At 47.1% G+C, this 21,403-nt stretch overlaps 1 protein-coding gene across 15 annotated transcripts in view; it reads right to left on the bottom strand.

The window, feature by feature from the left end:
* The window catches only part of LOC110981225 (catenin delta-1-like), a 64,778-nt gene that overhangs the window by 5,740 nt on the left and 37,635 nt on the right, over window positions 1-21,403 (bottom strand). For 3 of the 15 annotated variants that reach the window (XM_022238608.2, XM_022238609.2, XM_087130992.1), the window contains 24 exons: window positions 21,173-21,289; window positions 20,853-20,941; window positions 19,968-20,041; window positions 19,188-19,572; window positions 18,059-18,163; window positions 16,935-17,066; window positions 15,256-15,360; window positions 12,566-12,704; window positions 11,851-12,040; window positions 11,389-11,436; window positions 10,928-11,082; window positions 10,245-10,362; window positions 9,572-9,713; window positions 8,875-8,901; window positions 7,623-7,713; window positions 7,205-7,391; window positions 5,828-5,978; window positions 5,395-5,548; window positions 4,631-4,724; window positions 3,880-4,078; window positions 3,270-3,422; window positions 1,933-2,040; window positions 1,126-1,215; window positions 101-193 (listed from right to left, as the gene is read on the bottom strand). In XM_022238608.2, the coding sequence (XP_022094300.2) occupies window positions 101-193; window positions 1,126-1,215; window positions 1,933-2,040; window positions 3,270-3,422; window positions 3,880-4,078; window positions 4,631-4,724; window positions 5,395-5,548; window positions 5,828-5,978; window positions 7,205-7,391; window positions 7,623-7,713; window positions 8,875-8,901; window positions 9,572-9,713; window positions 10,245-10,362; window positions 10,928-11,082; window positions 11,389-11,436; window positions 11,851-12,040; window positions 12,566-12,704; window positions 15,256-15,360; window positions 16,935-17,066; window positions 18,059-18,163; window positions 19,188-19,572; window positions 19,968-20,041; window positions 20,853-20,941; window positions 21,173-21,289 (3,146 nt within the window). The remainder of the gene's footprint in view (window positions 1-100; window positions 194-1,125; window positions 1,216-1,932; window positions 2,041-3,269; window positions 3,423-3,879; window positions 4,079-4,630; window positions 4,725-5,394; window positions 5,549-5,827; window positions 5,979-7,204; window positions 7,392-7,622; window positions 7,714-8,874; window positions 8,902-9,571; window positions 9,714-10,244; window positions 10,363-10,927; window positions 11,083-11,388; window positions 11,437-11,850; window positions 12,041-12,565; window positions 12,705-15,255; window positions 15,361-16,934; window positions 17,067-18,058; window positions 18,164-19,187; window positions 19,573-19,967; window positions 20,042-20,852; window positions 20,942-21,172; window positions 21,290-21,403) is intronic. The other 12 variants (XM_087130990.1, XM_087130993.1, XM_022238612.2 and 9 more) reach the window with 11 other exon arrangements.

The following is a 21,403-nucleotide window of genomic DNA, read 5'->3' as shown; positions in this document are numbered from 1 at the left end:
GGAGCGTAAAAATGAAGAAACTGGCTGGTTGACTAATGTTGCGATGGATGATTTATTCAAAACAAAAAAACACTGAATAAAACACAATGAAACTAGCTACCTTCTTCACTATAGGCGGACATGGAGTCACGCGTTTGTGGCACGGCCAAACTTCCGGGAAATCGCTCTTGTCTACTGGGCTCGTAAGAAGGAGCTGAACGGGCAAAGCAAAGCGGGCGTGCAAATTGAAAGAAAATAAGTCAAATAAGGATGAGGAGGCGGGGGAGATGGCACAAGCTGGTAAAAACAGGGTTGCACTATCGATCAGTGGCGCTGTGCTGATCTTCATGCGTGCCAGCATGATGGACAATTTGGTATTGGCCAGAGGAGATTTCATGTGAACGAAATTTGGCACATGAACTAATTCCGAAACATTCGGTGGTGAAATCCACAGGCTTGCTGATTTCTTGGTCTTGTTTGTCAAAAGCTCAGCCATCAGACTTCAGGGGAGAAGATAGCTCCCAAGCTCCCACTGCTCTTGCTTGCAATGGGCCGGGGACTTTTTTCTGGCTTACAAAAATAAAACTGGACCCAAGAAACATTTCTGCCGAGCGGCACATGATTTCTTAATTTTTTTGGGGGGTCAATGTAGAGAATCAAATGACAACTTGGTTTAATGGAATCGTTGGCAATCTCGAGGGGATTGTGGTCAGTGAAGCAAAATTGGCACCGACAGATGAAAATGCAAGCGAGTAGGTAGCATCAAGCGTCCAAAATACAAGGAGCTTTGGGCCTCTGTATTGACGGCGTCGTGCTTGAATTACACAGCTTCAAAGCTGTGCAGAAGAGTGTACGCATACACAGCATGACGTCATCAATACACAGGCCTGCTCCCTGCTGCAGTTAGCACAGGTTCTTTGCTGCGATCCAAGAGCCATGCACGAATTGCTCCAGAACTACCCAAAGCTGCGGTTAAATTTGCACGGTCTACTAATTTCTGAGTGCGCTCACATCAAATTTGAACGAAAAGCAAAAGAAAAAAATGTACACGTAAATAAATCATGACAAGACAGCATTTCTAAACACTACGCAAAAATTCACGGGGTAAACGGGTTGAGCAGTAATGACATTAGTGCACCATTCTACCTTCGTCACTGTATTGGGACACCGACTCTCGGGCACCAGGCTGATCGGTTGCCGGGGGAGATGCCTCTTCCCTGGCGGCTGCTTGGGGCACTACGGCAACAAACGTGCAAGACACAGCATCACGCCACACACAGACACACAAACACAAAGGTTAAAGGAAAAAATCGAAGGTTAGTCAATTCAAACCGGCTACAGCAGGTTAAACAGCCAAACGCATGCAGAGAAACTGAGAAAGATGGCAACAAGAATGAGGCGGCTTTTCTTTCTGCAGATGATGCCAAGTCAGGTGACCAAGTCACATGACTTGAGTCACATGACCGAGTCACATGACCGAGTCATGTGATGAAAGTAGGCTTCTGGTACATTTTGGGGCAGCCTGAGATGTGATTTGCTGTCCCCTAAATAACTTTCAAACCCTGTTTGTCCTCTGCTTTTCGTAACCCTCACTGAGGTGAAACGAGAGTGGTAAAATTACTCTGCCAATATCCCGTTATTCTGGACATTACAACATCGTAAAACCACATCTGTGACATTCTGCCTGACTCAACACATTCTTGTAGCAGTGTTAAGGTCCTGCTGGTTCCAAGGCCTCTGTTATGAATATAAAGTGCAGAGCATAACCACCAGATATACAATGCTGTGGGCTGTCAAATAGGCAAGAAGTTCCAGGATTGCACCGCCTGATGACACCCGTACACTGTCTTTTTCTATGACAGTTTTTTTTTCTATTTCGGGATAAAGTGTTACATTTGTGGTCTTTTCTGGTTTGAACAGAGAGCTAAGACTACAAGTCAACTAGCATGCTACCTTCGTCGCTATACGCTGACATAGAATCCCTAACGTGCGTCGGCTGGCGGTAGTTGATGTAGGGGTCGTCTGCCCTGCGATCGTCTCCAGCTACAACAGGCTCGGGTTCTACACATGCAAGGCACACACACACACAGACATACAAAGCAGCGTGGGAAAAGTCAGAAGGGGTGCAGAGTGAATTCGCAGGTGTGGCCAGGTGTAACTGTTTTTTCTATTCTGAATTACGAGAGGAAATGCCACTCAGCTCTTTGTTCAAGTCGACGTGGTGAAATGCTGGCTTAGCAATGAGGGCATTTCTTTTAAAATGTCGCTCAATTTTAAGAGATGCGTGCATCTATCTCTTCCAACTTGGCAGGTGAAACTAACCAACAGACTTCTTTTCAAACCATGCACAGTTTTGTAATCACACACTGTTTCAAGTTCATAAAGCTATAATTGTTTTTCCAAGATATGTAAACCTCTGTGCGGCTACAAGAAGCGTAGTTTATTTCATTTAATTTCTTGGTATTATATGCTGTCTGGCCTTTCAGTCGGGCTATTTCTGAAGATCATCAGGAGCAAGTGTGAAGATCGTTAGTCTGAAGGTCTGAAAGTTTGAGGTCAGAATGCCAGACAGAGTGTATGTCCATTGTTTCGACACCCTTCGGGGTGCTGATAAAATTAGGGAGTTGTTTATAATGTTCAACAGATCTCCAGTGGAGAACGAAAAAGTCAGGAAAGCAACTCAAAAAGCAAACCGACCAAAACCAAGCACTTCAGTCCGACCGGGACTCGGTTAAATCATACACATGCAGGTTATCCAAACTTGTTAACTGGGAATAATGCCACACTCATGCAAAGCTAATAAATTCATAACAACCATCGGCAGCACAATTTTGCACAGACTCTGACAGTAACATGCAGAATGGATCTTGACAAATGCCAAGGCCTGGCCTTTTTTTTTTTTTTACTGTTTAGTGTTGTACGCAACTCTCCTCAGAAAACATCAACTGCATGTATTCAGTTATGAAAATAACAACTAACATTTCCCCTGCCCAAACTTTCCAAGTTGTCGTAGCAAGTACATGTCTCAAGCAAACCTGTACATATCTTGCTCATCACGTTTATTTTCCCAGTGCCCAAATGTGGTTTTTAAGACAAGATGGCTTTAGGTTCAGAATTAGTGTGTTAACAGGACAATGTGAATGCTTGATTGACCAGGTACAAGTTTTCACAAGAATACCTGAAAGGGTAAATAGATTTCCAGGGTTAGCCCTTTTTTAAACACTGCGACCACATCGTGGCTAAGGGGGTAGCGTGTGCATAAATCGCTCAGAAATCTGCCGATCCCTTACCTTGCGACCGGTAGGTGTCATACGGGTCCCGCCTCTGCCTGGGCTCCTCCTGCCGCCGGTCATAGGAGTCGTAGCCGTAAGGCGGGGCGGATTCTTCCACGGGCGGGGCCGACTTGACCGGCAAGGGGGAGGCCTCGTAATCCAATCTCCTGGCTGCTTTGTGCGACAGGGAAAATTTCCGCATCAGATTGTCTGCTCTTGTTTTCTGTCAATATCCTGCCGTCACAAACTTTCACGCCCACTGGTGTGTCTACGTTTAGGTTTACTGCAGCTAGTGATCGGCTTTTGAAAACCTTTTTTCAGCTCAGACAGCTGGTGTTTCAAAGTGACCGTGGAGCCGGCGGTACGGCTGAAGATGGGGATGAAGCCGCAATTAAAAAAAACCACCAAATTCTTTTTGATCTCAACAGGGCTCCGACTTTACTGGGCTAAGGCAGGGAGTATTGTTCAGTAACTTTTTGAGCAAAAAATAAGCAGAGAACCAGTCGCGACACGTGTAAAGTGAATGGCATCTTGTTGGGTAACCTGCAACTTCCCGTGCTTGACATATTTTCGGTGCTCCCTAGCTCCACGAAGTTAGGCTCCGTGAGCTCAGAAAGCAGGGACTTACCGGGGCCGCCGGGTGCGGAGGCGGAGCGCTGGGGGGCAGGTCCGCTCATCCTCTCGCCGCTGCTGGGAGCATGCAGGGTCTGGCTCTTGAGTGGGGAGCGGGTCGTGGTCCAGACGCCCGGGTTGAAGTCCTGCTCGTCCCAGCCGTCTTGCTTGTAGACGGGGCGCAGGTCCCGGAATCCCCACATAGTGCTCAGGACCTGGTTGACAGTAAAATTCCGTCCTATTACACTATGGGAAATCAACTCGGCTCCAAAGCAGCTTCAGTAGCCACAGCAAAGCAACTTGGGCGTGGCTTAAGTGTGAGGCCCCGGAAATAATTCATGAACCGATTGGGGTCAGGTGCCCATTTTGGAATACAGGTTTTAACCCCTTGAAAAATCACAACTTGCACCTGTGCAACATTCGACATATATAGGACCATCTCAGAATCATTTTTTATTCATCTGTCATTTGAAGCTTAGGGCCCATCTGAGAATCTCGTTTCGTGCATGCACATTTCAAACCGAGGGCATATTTCAAAATGTTTCGGCTGTTCACCGTCTGAAGTTGGGGGCTCATGTCACAGTCAGGTTTCTCTTTCACGCATCAATAAACACTGCAGATTCATATCAGTCACATGCGCAACACGCCACTTCCTTTCCTGTCTCCAAGCGGTGAAGTAAAACCCAGCTCGACCTTCACACCGACCAATTCATTCAGAGATTTCAGAATTGTTTCTTTTTTTGCCGGAATAAATCTGTCTTTCGTACCTGGAAGGCACACTTGATGACGGCTGACGGGTACTTGTTGTGTAATTTCGTGATGGAGACGAGCTTCTCGATGCCGCTGGCATCTCTTAGGCATCTGAGGGAGAACGAAAAGGGAGATTCCGCATGACGAAATAATGCCACTTTTCAGCGAGAAAAACTGGTAAGATACACCTGTACATGTAGTCTGCGGCAGCTGCCACTCTGCTGGAATGTAAACCTCTTCGGCATTTTAAATTCCGGATTTACTTTTCCCTTCCCTGACCAAAAGTGCTTCAGAGAGAGTGCAAACTAAAAAAAGAGGCTGTAACTCTTGATTTTTAACCCGAGGTACACAAAAAAAAAAGGTCCGCGAAACCTCAAGGTAAACACCTCTGGCTACTGCCCAAATAAATTTGCCGTTCTCTCTTGATTTGTGGCTCGAGTATAATCGTGTGAGACATTCCCAAAACCTCCTTGTTTGGGAAGTCCAAACAAACAAGGGGTCTCACCTGAATCAGATTCGGGGGAGGGGGTCCCCTCTAGTTTTGAGGGTGAAGGGGAGATGATAGTGGCGGAGGTGGGATGGTTTCTCACTTTGAATTCTCTGAGAACACGGACAATTTCTCAGAGTTATTGTTGGTGAGCTTCCGTAGGGTGTTCAAGGCAGCAAACTAGGGAGTCGGTACCAAGCTGAGACTTTAATCAATCAAGGTTTATTGGGGGGGGGGCAAACTTCCAGGCTTTTTTTTTGGGGGGGGGGAGGTTGAGGAAGGGGATTTACTCACTTGGAATTCTCCGCATTCCTGCTAATGAGTTCCTGCAGGGCGTTCAGCACGGCCACCAGCGAGTCTGTACTCAGCTGCCTGCTGTCGCTGGCGCCTGCCACCGACACGTCACCGCTGGGCAGCCGATAGACCAGATCCTTCATGGCGTACTTGCCTAGTCACGCAGGGTCATGAGAACGCAGGATTAAGCGTTTGAGGGATCTTGCCCCATCAAAAAAATTCCAATTTTGGACCACAGGTTGTGGAGTTTAGGAATGACTCAATTCCAAGATTTAAATGAGGCAAAGTTATTCATACATACGCAATAGAACTTGTAAACTACAAACCACGTGGTCACGTACTGCCAAAATCAAGCCAAGCCTTAAGCCGTTTACTCAAGTGCTCAAGTGCGCATAACCCCCCCCCCCACAACATTTAGCAAAGGAGGACTCACCGATGAGTTCCTTATTCCTGGAGTCCAGCGACAGGTTGCGCAATGCCCTGGACACGGCAGCCACTATCTTGTCGTTTTCCAATCGCAGCAGCTCCACCAGCACCGCCAGGCCCTTTTCCTTACGCACCTGGGCTCTGATGTACAGGGCCCACTACGGAGGAGGGAACGACACCAAAGAAATCACAGCATTCAGTGACCACTGATGAGAGAGGTTTTCATAAGGTTTGCACAACACACAATCGGACATTAACGCTAACCCTCCTCAGTCCTCCGAAATCCTTCTGGTGGTTTTGGAGGGTTTTTGGAGGATTGAGGGCGAATGGCAAGAGTGTTATGGCTTGTAGAAAGGATGCAATGCATGAGGGTCGTGGGTTAGACCTTGTGTTGTTTTTGCCTAGTCGTGCATAAATCCAGCCCCATATTTCTTTGGAATCAACCGCACCGCTCAAGAATGTCATTCGCACTGCCTCAACGCAATGACAGGGATTACCGGAGGATTTTGAAGGATTGAGACACTTCCAAGTCACATTTCCAGGAAATTTTGGAGGATTTCAGAGGATCGAGGGAGAATCCAATTTTTTCACCCCCGAAATTGGAGGATTTTGGAGGATTGAGGAAGGGTCCCCAGCAAAAAGGGCCTAGGGGGTTAGGGTTTAAAAATCCTCCTATGCAAAGGTGCAATCTGCACCAAGTCGTCCGATCAGTCTGTAGCGGGAAAAGTGGAAGGAATTTTTGACCGGCTGTGACTGTCACAGCAAAAGGCAGGTCAACCTGGGTTAATTTGGCGCCATGGGAGACTTGTACCAACATGCACCTGTCTTGTGCGTTCATGGCACAAGTACGTCGGTTAGATGGGTGACGCGGTTGCCACCCTGCATGCCAGCTGATCTCAAAGATTTTCCCAGAAAGGGACAAATCTTTAGCTCAAGAGAAATCATTTTGTAAGGGCATTGGATTTCCTGAATGGGGGGATGTGCACACTGCATGGGTACGACGGCAACAGCGCTCAACGTGCACTGTGCACTGAAACTGGACCCTGCTTTCTGCTGGCGTTTGATCCAGTCAGCTGTGGCGCACTGCCACAATATCCACCGTTGCGATTCGTTGCAGTTTGCTGCAACCTGCCGGGTTGCATTCTTTTGCGTACAGCTGGGCTCTGCTTTCAGCTATGTTGCATTTTGTTACGTTCAAAAGGGTTCTCAGTTTAGCTGTTGCATTTGAAAAGTTTTCACTTTAGCAGGGTTAAATTTGGTTGCATTGAGCAGGCTACGTAGACAAGAGCTAATTAGATGTGTACAAAATTGCCCCTTTAAATATCTGTTGCCGACTGTTTCGATTCAAATCTCGTGGGGGGAGGACTCTCGGCAGACAACTCACCCTCCACTCTCCCGAGGAGATGTTCTGGATGGTGCCCGTGGTGGCCTCCAGGGTGACGTGGTTGGAGCATTCCGACAGCAGCTGGAGGTAGGGCCGCACCATCTCGTGGGCGAACAGCAGCTCTGCCCCCCTGGGGGGCTGCTTGCGCTCAGGGATGGGCGTGTTGGGATCCCACGTCATGGTTTTCCTGGGGCGAGAGGGAAAAAAACAGGCAAGGTGTGGTGGGGAACGGGAGAGAGAAAGGTAAGACCTGGGCCCAAATTCTTAGACCTTCACACCGCTGAGCAACAACATTCTTGGCGAGCGTCAGGAGGCAACCGGCAACGGGCAGCATGTACATCATGGCGCTTTGGCCGGTAACCCATTTTGGCTCAGCACATTTTTTTCATGGGAATGGACCTGCCCTGGGTCTACTTACTGCAATGTCGACGTTGAGTATTTGCTGCTTGGGGTGGAAGCTTCCATCTTCTTTTTCTTGTTGCCCCCAAAGCAACCAGAGTTGTCATCGGCTGTGCGAATAATGCATACATGAATACATTAAATGCATGAATATTCAAACAACACCCCCCACCATGGGTCGAAATTCGAAAGGGGGACGTGTCCCCTCCCCATGAGTTTGGTGTGGGGGACACAATGTCAAATGTCCCCTCCATGTTTTAAGCAAAACAAAAATACTAAAGGAATCCTTGGTGTTCTTATCAGAAATATTCACCGGTATTAATAACAGTAAAAATGTGATATAATGCAATGTACCTGCTGAAGCAGCATGCAGCGTCGAGAATGAAGGAATATGACACTTTACAGTCGAATTCACGTATATGCTTTACATGCACTTGCTGGTGTTAAAGACAGAGGTCTACAGCTCTTGCTTGAAGCAATAAGGAAATTTCTCAAAATGCCAGCTACAAAGTCACTGCCCCCCATCTCTGAGAACTTTGGTACGAGCAGTCTGGTTTCAGGGTCTCAGGACCCTGTATGCCTGAGGCTACGACAGGGGAACCACACAAAGCCAGAAGTGAAGACACAGCCCGAAAATCATGCGGCTGGGAGGATGCCAGCCATAGCCACGATTTTCAAAATGGCTGCTCAAACATGTACACATGAAAATACAGAGCCTGTTGAGATCAACAGATAAGCCGCTGTAAGCCTGTGATTAATGAATTCAGATATGCGACAGGTTTAAGAGAAATCATGCATAATTCATGACATGTTAAATGGCACGTTAATTATTCAGTGAATGGTTAGCATCGTGTGACAGGGCATTACACTTTTTTCCAGGTATCTTCCATACGATCACAGCACAGATCTTGTTGAAGTTTCCTTCACAGCTTCAAGGACCAATCCGGAACCATTCTAAGATTTATTTTTTTTTTCATTTTCCGCGATCCTCAATTCGCTGGAACTTTTACCCACGGCCAAATCCAGTTTCTCCCCCCCTCCCATTTTTCAATGGAACTTCCACACCCCAGGAAAGACTTTTCCAATTTCTTCTACACGCCTCTTTTCTTCTGACCTATAAAGGTCATCCCTGACCGGACAAAGATTCTCAAACCAGCTCTATCTGGCGACATCCGTCCCTCTTCCTGGTAAAAATGGAGGGGGGAAAGGGGAGGCATTTGATGACTTTCGTCAGGAATGCGTGATGACCAAGCTTCTGACCCTTCACTTACCTCCGAAACATCCGGGGTTACTCCTGGCTGCAAAACCCACATGGAAACGAACACAAAAGACATTTACACAGCTGCTCACAATGGCTGGTACCCCGTAAGTCCAGCATTCACGTTGCAGTATTTTGTTTACTTAAATTCACTGCTCCTTTTGGGCCTCTCTGTGCTTTCGTTTCAACAAATGTCAGTACTCTGTCACTCCTCAATGCCCTGGAGAATAGAGGGTTTGCATGGCTGCCATCTTGCAGGCCATGCAGTTTTTTTCCACAGGGTATGCACAAAGGAGGTTCCCTGTAGAACAAAAAGAACTGCCCTGCAAGATGGCTACCACGCAAAGCCTCTATTGTGTATGTAGGATAGTCTGAAAGGGCAGATTCCTTAGAATGCGAACATCACAAAATCCCCCCCCCTAAAAAACCAGCTGCACTCAATGCAGAAATACGCGTACGGTTCCACTGGTTAAAAAGGATCAAAGGCTTATCTCCTAGGGTAGGTGAAATACGTGCCACTTTGTAAAGACATGTTTCGTTATTAAGACGGACGTTTTTTGTTTGATGTCAAGGATTTGGCAGCATTAATCTTGGACAGAAACTCATTCACAGATTGGTATAAACTATTTCATGGACCAACACAAGCAGGCTATCACATACTGAACGTGAAAAAAAAAATAACCAAAAAGTCCCGTTCTCAAACAACTCACGTTTCTTCTTGGCCGGAGATCCCGGTCCGTTCCTGGCGGGTGTGGCCCTGGGAGGAGGGGCGGGAACGGCGTCTGGGTGATTGACCTCGTTGGAGATCTTGAAGGACAGGTTACGGATGATGCACATGGCATTCTCCACGATCTGAGGAACAAAACCCCCCAAAAGTGGCCAAACTCTCTATCAGTGAGACTCACTCCATCATGTGACCATTCTGCCAATGTTCCATCGCTAGAATACAGAATACTGGGCAAGGGCGGATCCAAGATTTTCAGAAGGGGGAGCCCAAACTTGGAGGGTCAAACGTGAGCATGCAGTGCCATGCTCTTACAATGTAAATGTTGTGGAGCCAAGGTACAATTCATTGTCAAGAAGGCAGTGGGTAGGGGGCGCCCAATGTGCCCCCTTGAATCCAATGGTCCAATAGTTCTGATGCTTGATGCAGGTGGGATGATGTGACGGTTTGAATCCATCCCGTCTCATGCTGCCTGTGTTCTTCCAGCAATACACCTTAACCACAACTGCCTGTCTCCACAACAAGATAGACGTCACTGGCTTAAAACCCTCCTGCATTTCACAGGGGTCATAGTTTCCTGACCACCATAACCAAATGTGCCTCGCCGGTTGAGGGTTCAAAGTGATTCAGTAGAATTAAAGCAAACCAAGGGCCCTTACCTTGTTGTCCATGTTGTTGGTGTCAATGGCCGACTTGATGACGTGCATCAGAGCGTCCACCAAACCTGAGCAGTCCCGCATTTTCTTACGGGCCTCTGGTCCGCCGGAGCTCAGATTTCTGTGGAAAGGGAAGACAACAGAGAGAAAACATCACTTTCAGGTGGAGTGTTTGGTTTGGACCTTTAGGGGCAGTTCATCCAATACGCACTGTGTCTAAGGGCCTGAGAAACAAACTATGGGTCCTATAAAAAATTTTTAGGGCCTACAAAGATACCTGATTCTCTTGAGTTTACAAGTTTAGAAGAGCTTTCACCACTTGCTGCCGGGTGCTTTGAAAAAATGCGGTGCACATAATCGGGACTTTTTCAAGATTTTCAGTTTTCAAATTCTTCAAAAATTCACCATTTCAATTAATGGACATTACCACCCACACGAAATACTGTCTGGTGGCCACTCTAGTCTGACAGACAAAATCTATTGACGCCTGAGTATTTCAGCCAGGCCTGCAGCCTTGTAAAAAGAGCCCAGATTGTGCGTTGTTACATAACGTTCTTCTGTTCACGAATCTGACACAGTGCGCTGCTGACCTCTTTTCAATAGGGGCCAGGTTAGCATGCAACGGGGCTGTGCTGGGGCTGTCCTGTGTGGCTCATCGGTGCGGTGGGGGAGACAGTAACCCTTACCGTAGACAGCCAGTGCTGTTTCTGTACACGCCCGACCAGGCATATTCAGTCGGCAATCGGTTGTCTGGGTTGCCCGGTGTCCAGCCCGAGTCTGGGACGATGATGTCATTCACAAAGACCGCGAGACCGTCGTCCAGGATTGGCTTCTTGAGGGGCTGTGGGAAAGAGGAGAGAAGGGAAATCGAGTGAGACACACGAGGGATACTTCTGCCACCGACCGCAGGTTTTGTGCACAATTCAGTTGAAAATTGGCCTTGCCCATCCCAAGGCGTGTGATGAAAACTGTTCCACTGTGTATGCAATTCCTATCATGACGTGGTCGCGACACAATTTTAAAATGACTACGGCTTCGCTAACCACTACATGATATGCTGTCTACAAACTGGTTTTCTTTACGATCAGTCTTAACAAAAATCGGATCGTGCGGAAGTAAGGAGGGTCGTGAGTGAGTGTAGGCTCACCTCCGATGAAGACAAATTCCAAAGGGTCCCCGTCACGACTTCTCTGGTCTGAAAGAGACAAAATGAAGAAGAGGAAAGGTGCATCAGGCATCTTTTGAGAAGGTGGGGTGACAGATTTCGTCCTTCATGATCTTGGCCGTCCCATGCCCGTTCTTTTAAACCCTACATTTGGTTTTGTTGTCAGGGTCATGTGTAATTCATGCCTCCGCATGTGTCAGTCCATTTGAATCCAGCTGGCCTATGGGGGAAAACGTAAACGTCTCTTGGCCTGCAGGTCTCTGAGAAATAGGTATTCCACGTGAAAGCTCTGCCTTTTTCCCACGAAAATGGAGTTCAAGTGATCGGGAGACGTCACTCAAAACAACTCTGTAGGTCATAACTAACGGGGAAAATCCATTGTGACAATATTAGAGAGAACGCTACAGAGGTGGCGGGTTCTCAGACATCAAGTGGGGGTCTTACTTCTGGGTCCTGGGTTGTCCTGAGCAGGCGGATCAGGGCGGGTATACCACCGGCGTTCTTGATGGCCACTTTGTTCTCCTCGTTGGCCTTGCCGTAGGAGATGTTGCGTAGTGCCCCGCAGGCGCAGCGGTGGATGTCCGGGGTGGGGTTGCCCAACAACTCCACCAGGATGGGGATGCCGCCCAAGCTCCTGTGACGACGAGGGGAAAGAAATAATGAAGGAAGTTGTTGGTCTTTAAAGTCTGGAATCTTCAGGAAGCATTTGTACATGACTGGGATAGGAGTCGGAATCCAGCACCTGGTAATTAACGAGTGGGTAATTCCAGAAATAAGGTGTCCAGAAGTATGACATTTTTGTGTCCCTGTTACATCTGACCTTTGTTATTTGACATGGAAATATCACCGGAATTGATTTCAAACTATTACTATTTGTTTGGCAGGTCATTTACATTAATTCATCACTCTTGGAAATTAGAAAATGTGTTCTGAACTTACAAAATCACATGTCAGATGTGACAGGGACACGATAAAAATTGGACCTCTAATTTCTAGAATTACCCAGGCATAAAGGAACTTAAAGTCCGTGGGTGTCGAGTTGGCAGACATCCTTTAAAGGCTGGGTGGAAAGGGGAGAACAAGAAACTAAAAGTGACTGAGAGTCAAACACGCTACACAATACAGACAGCAAACTAGTCCGACCAAAAAACAGACCGACCTGGTCTTGTTCTTGATGGGGTCATCCCCGTAAGTCAGATGCTGCAGGTAGCCAGCTGCGTTGGCCACAATGGCCGGGTTGGTGTGGCTCAGGTAGTCGATGATCTCCTGCAGGTCGGGCGTCCGCCACTGCGGGTCATCTGCGGACAAGGATCCAGGATAATAAAGTCGCGCCGTTGTACACTTGTACTCTGTTGGTACTCGTACCCGCATGGAAAAATGTCCAAATACATATTTGCCACAAAGTACTCGTACAAATTAAACTCTCGCGTTCACGGCTGAGAGCTTATACTCAAGTGGGATTACTCATACTCATGGAAATGTGCACAACTACAACACCGTACGGTTGTCAAGTTCAAGAATCCTGCTGAGAATGCAGAGCAATTTGAAAGTTGCCCAAAAACCACTTCTCTTGGATGACAATGAGCCAGCTCAGTATTTCGTAGAGCCAAGGTCTTTCGGGAACAAATCGCGCGCCTGAGTCGGCGTACCGTATGGCTGCACAGATAGGACAGACTATCATGATAGCTGTTCCTGAATAGCCTTGCGCTGAACATGCGCTGTTGGAATACCGACCTGGCTCACTGCGGACCACAGAACCACAAATTGGTTGCATATTTACACAACAAAAACAACTGCTGCTGCTGCTCCAGCAACAACAGCAACAACAACAACTAGAAGCAAATACATAAACAAGACATGAAAACATGCCATCACTGTGAACAAGCCATGCTCATTAACCCTAGCATTCCCAAATCCTCGGATTTCAATATGATTTTACATACACCCTAGGGGATTAGGATTAAGTCGACCTTGGGGGATCTTGGAATGTCTGTATTGAGTTCTGTTGCTTGGGGGGTTAGTGCGTGTACACGAATCTGGACATTGTGTATTTCTAAGTACAGATATCAACCACAGTGAGACGAGAACAAACTGGAAGGGGAGGCAAAGGGACAGGGGCAAACGTGGATCACAGAGAATAGGACAGTAGTTGACATGCCTCCATGCACACATTGAACTGATTACTAACACACACACACACAACACAAACTCCAGGGTATGCATTAGATGCCAGCAATCATGCACTGTAAAAACTGTCTGCAAAATAACCAGTTTCAACAAGTGTACCGTACTCGATTGTTTGCTCATATTAAAAAGACGTTTGCTCTAGTAAGCAGGAGGTTGTTGGTTCGAGTTGCACCCGAGCACGCTTGTGGTGTTTTCACGAGTATTTGGATCCAAACACTGAGTATACAGTGTTTTAATAGATGTCGGGCTAGGCAACAATCCAAAATTAATGAACATCTCCCCGACGCAAATCCATCCTTGAAAACGTATCAAAACGTTCAAATGCAAGCAAGGGTACACAGTGTTGTTGGAAATTTCACAAGTGGTATTTTGTGCTTGAAGATCTCTGTGCGAGAATTCTCTGCAAGATCTCTGTAACGAAAAAAATCCGGACTTTCACAAAAAATCTCTCAGAAAGAGGCTTTCTTGAAACTGGTTCTGAGAGTCTGTGAGCTCAATAAGAGCCTTTCACCAACCAACCACTCTCATTTTGCCAACAACTTGTATGGGCGGCCAAAGTTAGCATGAGTTAATATCTGGTGTTCTGATAGCCGTGTGAGATTTTAGACACTTTGTGAATGAATCTATTAATTCTGTACCGACAGCCTATTACAGTTTTAGGAACCATTTGTGCATGTAGGGGGTCTGAGACGTCAAACGAGCTGACCAGACATGTATATGTAGCAATAGCAGGCATGCTGTCACAACTCGACTGAATGTCAGGCACAAGTACAACGATGAAAGGCATGCACCATGGTATCTGCATGTCAATGTACATGTACTTTACCGGTACATTGGTTTAATGCGACCGTACAGTTGGCCTGCATTTCTATTCTCTGCTCATCTGCGGTACTGTCAATTGGGCCCCAGTTCCGGGGACCTGCCCACATTTGGTGACAACTTGGATAAATTCCCTTGGCTAAGCTTTGGCCTGTCTACATTAATACCAAGTTTCCAGCAACTGACACAACTGCTCATTCACGATCGCACTATTTCTTGAGATGTAATTTTCTGCTAGTTGGAGGTTGTGAGTTCAAGCCCAACCCAAGAAAGCCAGTGGTCTTGTTTTCACAACCCCCTGGACAACACTAAATATACAGTGTTTGTAAATGCAAGTCGGTGCAAGGCTAAATTCCAAAATACCATTGGAAAAAAAAATAATACAAGAGTTCATTTCCACAGTAGAGTGATTCCACAAATAGACTTAGATCCCATTACTGCATTGGCACAAGGCTCCTGGACAGGTGGCACAACGCTCATGGACAGGTGGCACGCACGCATCACACGCCTCTTCAACCAATACGGTCTTGTGATTTGCCAAATGCATGCATGCATTAAGCGTGTGCGTTTGCGTGCGGTGCCACCGCAGTTATGGTGTCTAAATCGATTAGTCAACACAGACACATATGCTTCTTAGGCTGCGTCTAAATCACTTGGCTGCAGCTTGGAATCACACACGACTCAGTTGGAACCGGCAACGGGCACTACCACAGACTCTTGTGTCGTTTCTAGCCGCAGCCAAGTAATTCGGACGCGGCCTTGTTTTTTGATAAAAGAGTTGGAGCGACGCACGCACGTGCCATGCAACAACATGCAAACATAACTGAAACTATGCACATGTACCGGCCAATGGGGCTCTCCCGCTACCGTTCCCCATGGACGATTTACGCGGAATAGAATCCTGGCTACGGTGGACGTGGTGGTGGGGTGGACGGTACCTGTAAGAACCTGAGGGGGTGTATGATTGGACGATTGGTCCGTGAGTACATGTACGTGTGTCTGGGGGGGGTACGGCATCGCCACACAGGCAGACAGGAAAAGTGAAAGACACGAATGCTAAATTCAGACATGAGACATCTGCCCCTTGGAACTCATGAGCAAAACACCCCAATCTGGTAAGCACAGAACGGCTCTGCTAAGCAAAACACAGGGTTACCAGCTAAATATGTAGCATGGTAGTATCGTACTCTGCTTGCTAGTTCCATGAAATATGACACAGGGTCCAAGGTTCAACTACACGCGACATGCCTAGGTACGATGCTCATAACATTCCGAGTGTTATCAAAGTTCAGTTAGGCAAATCACGGCAAACAATCAATCAATTTCTGTCAACGAAACCTTCACACAAGTGGTATCATGTCCTAACACTGGAAGGTATGCACACACACAAAATATTTCCACGAACACAGATCACTGTGATAACCTACAACTGTACATGTAAGCAAAACATGATAACTTATTTTGTTTTTTATATTTCTTATACGTATTTTTTTTAATTTTAAATGCATTTTGATGTACCACTTTGCTATTCAACCTTAGGGTTGCAAGTAAGTGGCAATAAACCAGTAATAATAATAATAGTAATCATGAACACAAGAAGATAAGGAAACTTTCAGTTCAGGCCTCCGTGAGAACTTTGACAACTCTGACTTCTTCACTGGTACTCCACACCACCTCTTCATGTCTGGGACAGAGAAGGGGTACAGTGAACCAGCTGTCTCGGCCCCAATTCTGATCTTCCCTGGTATGCTGTCATTAATTCCTCAATGGAAACAACTGAACAGTGTACCGCAGGAAGCCAGCCGACATGGATCGCCCTTCACCCATTGGGCAAGTATGACCCACGACTACAGTTAACTATTGATTGACTAATGACGCCCTAACGATGAACGGTTTGGACGCTCCAGTCGACTATTTGGGACCAGGCCCAGTGCTGTGGTCGCACTGCTGGTTATCAATAGCTGATTTCATTCATCAGGGAACCATTCACATGAAAATAACTGTATAAGATTTCAATGAACATGTACACTGTGAGAATCACAGCCAATGGTGAGCTGTCAATAATGATGAGATTTGAAAAACTTGACTGGGCTCATTTGAAAGTAACTAAATTGCGCATGCTCGTTGTTTAAAAGCAGTTAACTGCTGAACGAACTATGCTTCGCTCTCAAACTTGTCCGTTCTTGTTGCAAGTTTAACAACGCCCTCTTTAGCTATTGCCAATGGTCCAATATTGACCCATGAACGTGTGAAATAGGCGGCACCATTTTCCAAATGGTGCAACTGTTTTTAGAATGTAAAATTCATGGCAGAATTCTATTCTATACTGTACACAAAACCTCCTGTCGGAGTACTGACTCTGATGCAGAAGTGCAATAGGTTACTTCACAAAGGGGTGCTAAGACTCCAGAATATCGGGGGAGGACATTCAGTAAGTGTGTTGAATTTGGTTGGATTGGTGGGTCTGTCCATGATGGGCGGAGCTGACAGGTGGAAGGTGGGAGGACGGGCTCTGGACTAACCTTTGTCATATTTATCATATTCCACCGTGTCCTGACTTCCGGTACGATCCATCGCGGCCAGCGGGGCCATCTGTTCGTGGGCGGTGTCGCGCGTGATTTCATCCGGGTGGTTATCATATGGGTACCGGTCACCTATGAAAGAAACCATATGATTGGTCAGTAGACACAGAAGCAGTTGCCTGATTGGTTAGTCAGTAACCTATGGAATCTTTAAAAGTTGATTGGTTAAAGGGCCCAACAATTGGCCCAAGTGGCCTATCAGCAAATTGTGATTGGTTAAAATGGTAGAGTGCAGTAATGGACAATTCAGACAAACGTCGATGACAAAGAACATGATTGGTTAGTTGGCTGTGGGTTCACCTTCACAGAAATCCCATGGGTATTAGAAAGGTGCAATAGTCATGGGGGTTTTTCTACACAGCAAGTTCTACGGTGTCTAAGGGGGGACTATTAAGGCAGAGGGTGAGGGTTTTGTGACGGGGCGTGTCTGCCAGAAAATGACGGCATACCAGTGCTGGCATGCTGTGCAGAGAAGCAAAAAGTACGGCAAGTGTGCGAGCAAAGAGAGAGGTGTGAACCACGACGGATGACGACGGGAGGGAGGGGTAGGGAAAAAGTTACCGAGCATCTCAAAATTTGTTACTTCTGCACAGGTGCACGGTCGTTAATTGCCGCTTTGACCAATACGGCACTGCAATTAAGCAAAATGAACTAAAGACTCGAGTTGAAAAATGCGCATTACTATGTGCTTGGCCGGTCTTAAACATTCGTTTGAGACAGGCTCAGGGGAATGGACGCGACTTATGCCCATGCCGCAGGCGCAATAAACCAAGAAGTAATAAATCGCCCCCCCCACCTGGAAAAGCTTTTAGTGTGAAATAGCACAACATCACTTAATTCTGCTTTTATGAAGAGTGGGCCACACACTACTGCCAATTCTGCTTGCCGCGTCAAAACCTGTTCGCTGAACTCATCTGATAATCGAGTATTTTGAGATGCTCTCTAAGGTTTCAGGAAAATGCCAAAAATCAAACGGAGACCAATACAAGAAGTGTCCTCAGCCACCAGCCAAGGTTTACGTAGGGGGACTCCAAGAGGGACAGACAGAAAAACAATATCCTCACTGTAGTCCCTGTCGTCGGGGGGCAGGCGCGGGTCCCAGTTGTCGTGGGGGTGGGCTGGCTGCGGGTAACGGTCGTCGTAGGGATCCGCGTAATTATCGTAACTATCTGCTCCGGGGGAAAGCAGGAGGAAGGAGGGAAAAGCAAAAATAAATTGCAGTTTGGATGATCAGATGGAAATGGAACCGAAACGCAGATGGGAGAGGTGTCCAAATCATTAAAAAAAAAAAAAAAAAAAAAGCTGCAAAGTAATGACGGTCGCTGGAATGAGAACCGAAACAGGTGGGCACTCGTCACGAGGGGCTGCCGGTGTCTGAAGGGGAGAAATAATTATTACAGTGAATGCAGCCATGATTGGATTTGGCTCTGCAGGTTGGTGAGTTTGGAAGGTACAAGGAGGCATTCAGAAAATGAACCGTGGGTCGGTTTGTTGTTGGACGACAGGCAGGTCTCCGTGGAATGTGGTGAGCACAGGCAACTCTTCACTTCTCTCAAGGCAAGAAAGTTTGCGGTTAGCAGCCACTCAAGAGAAGGGGAATTTGAGCAGAGAGCCGAGGTTTCTTTCTCAGAAGATGTACGAGAATTGCTAGAAATGTTTAACTATGCTGTACAGAATGTACAAAAAAAGTTTTAAAATGAAAGAATCCGTGACCTCAAAACTGAAACCATGATCCTTTGTTCTTTGGGAATTCACCGAATTCACCGGGCAGGGCATACAAAGGTAATGAACATTTTGTGGTGCTTGGATAAACAAATCAGTGAGTGTTACTGGTATTCAACTGTTGATTCAGCAAGCCGGTCGGCGGGCAACCTTTGGAAGGAAAGTTTCTAACGCACTTCACTCTTACTTCGCAATGTGAATCGAGAACTCTTCAGTTGTTGTATCTGTCTCAAATGTCATTACACAAATACCACCCCAAGTTGTCAAGAGGTAGTGCAGTAAATTTTGTTTGTGGGGGAAAAAATGCTTTCAAAGAAACGTTTGAGCTGTCAGAGTGTCTCATTTTCTAAAAAAGTTCAGAGGTATGACTTCCTGCTTCGATAAGGTGCAGGTAACGTCACATGACGGGGCTGTAGTAACAAGCATTTAGAATTACAAGATTGGTGCGCAGGTGTGAGGTCTTGCTCTTACCTCTTCGCTCGACGGGTCTCTCATTGTAACGATCCCCGTAGTGGGGCGATGGAGGATCGTAGGAATTCTGCGACCTTGGCACCGTCCCGTAGCGATCGCTGCCCTCCACGGACGGCGCGTACACGTCGCTGGGTGTGTCGTTGTAGGAGCGGTCGTAGCGGTCCCGCCCCGGCTCACCGCCTGTCCGGTAACCGGGCCGGTCGCTGCCGTCGATGGAGGGTGTCCGGTCGTACTGGTCGCGGTAGTCATCAGTCGGGTGGGTGGCGTAGTCCGAGGGGTGGGCATAGTCGCGGCCGTCGTAGGCTGGGGAGGTGATCGCGGGGGAATCGTGCCCGTCCGGAGAGTGGACAACGCGAGTTTCAACTGTGTGCTTGGTGATGGTGACCTACGAACCCAACAAAAACACAAGAACAAAAATAGGGCGCGTTGAAAATCACATTATGGAAAGCAAACTCACTGTTATCTATTATGTTATGAGAATTGTGTACTTCTGAGCCCATATCTAAAAACTACTGTTGCTCAAGGTGCTGTAATGATTATTACCCCCGCTCATCATGCCATGAAACTAATTTCTGCAGTTACCTCCGGGTCTCTACCCACGCAGGTACCCCTTTACTCTCTTGGGTGGACAGAGGCTAGCATGGGTGAAATTGACCGACCCCCAGGTCACGACGAGCAACCTGCCCCTGGATTCAAACCCTGCAAGCCCATGATCGAGGGGCCACAGGCTTGGAAATCCACATTCCCCAAAGACAAGTGCCCGTCTTCGTTCTCCCTCACCTGTGTGGTCTTCTTCACTTGCTGCTTGGGTCCTGGGGACTCTGCGTGGCCGTTGACAGCTGGACTGCCGTAATCTGTCCCGACAAGAAAGTACCGAGAGGAAAACAAAAACCACCCCAAATTATACCAATCCCACAGCAGCAATCAGAGGAACATGTATTTCCGAGGAGTGACCCACACCACTGTATTTTCCCTGTCCATGGTCCGATCTTCGCAAGTGCATTTCATCCAAGTATTAACATCGACGAAAAGCAGGGCAGCAGAGGTTTAAGTCTTGGAGATGCTTATGTTTGTTTCCACTTAGTAAGAGACACGCTCTGCTTGTGACTGTTGGTACACATTAGAAATTCGTACAGTACAACGGGGGCGTGCTTCCCAACGGTAACGAAAGAAACCAATAAACTTGGCATGGAATACCACCCAGCTACGGTGACTAGCGACGCTCCGGCCAGAGAGGTATCCGGTAGTCATTTTGGACACCCAGTAGGCCATTTTGGACACCCCATTTTGTTACAAAAGTACTTGACCTTAGCAACACGGAGGCTATGTTGTCCGCTTCAAGGCAACCCTGGGACCTGTTTGTGTCAATGTGGATCCGGATCAAGATCAGCGATCCGGTGTCGGTTCACCGATTCCAAAACCCGACTAATGGATGGCGCGAACCAGCTTTGGGATCCCTGATCATGATCCAGATCCATGTGAAACAAAAAATCCCCTTGACACCCTGTTTTCAAACGCCGGCTTGAAACCTTGTGTCCGACTGCCATATGCCCCACCATATGGACCTATTCCTGCATAGTGTGCTATCCAATCCCTGTAATCGTCTCGCAAGAAGCAATCCCATGGACTACGTGTTAACAGTGAATGCAGGTGGGAAAGTCTTACCACTGTAGCTCCTGTCTGGTCCGTTACCATAGCCGGAGTAGTGCCTACTGTCTGTGGTGTCCATGACTTCGTGTTCACGCAATGCGTTCCTACGACCAAAACCCCAGAGATCACACACAAACACTCAACGTTTAGTCCCAAATTTCACAACATTGTCAAAGTAAGAAAACACACTTTTTCGAGGGGGGGAGATCACGAATCTGGATATCTGGAAAAAACATAAATCCTGAGAAAAACACAATCGTTCCAAAAATACTGGGGGACGTGCGGAGAGCGGAGTGGGGTGTGTGTGAGAATTCTAAAGCGCGGTAAAAACTCACAAGGCTGAATCGATGAGGTGTGAGTTGTTATAAGTCTTGGTGTCGACGCTACTCTCGCTCTCGAGGACGGACTCGTTCACTGCCGAACGGTGGAAGGAAAAGGAATCCTCAGTTTCACTGCAAATTGAAACCCCCAAAAAAATTGAACAGATGAAAACTTGTAATCGTGCCTGAAACACTTTTAATTACTTCTGGTAATGACGACAGGGATTCCTCAAAGAGCAGCCTAGA

Source organism: Acanthaster planci, linkage group LG21, assembly GCF_054643075.1.
Source record: "Acanthaster planci isolate LZ-2023a linkage group LG21, COTS_SCS, whole genome shotgun sequence".
In the NCBI taxonomy this organism is placed as follows: domain Eukaryota; kingdom Metazoa; phylum Echinodermata; class Asteroidea; order Valvatida; family Acanthasteridae; genus Acanthaster; species Acanthaster planci.
This window is presented reverse-complemented; position numbering and strand designations above follow the sequence as displayed.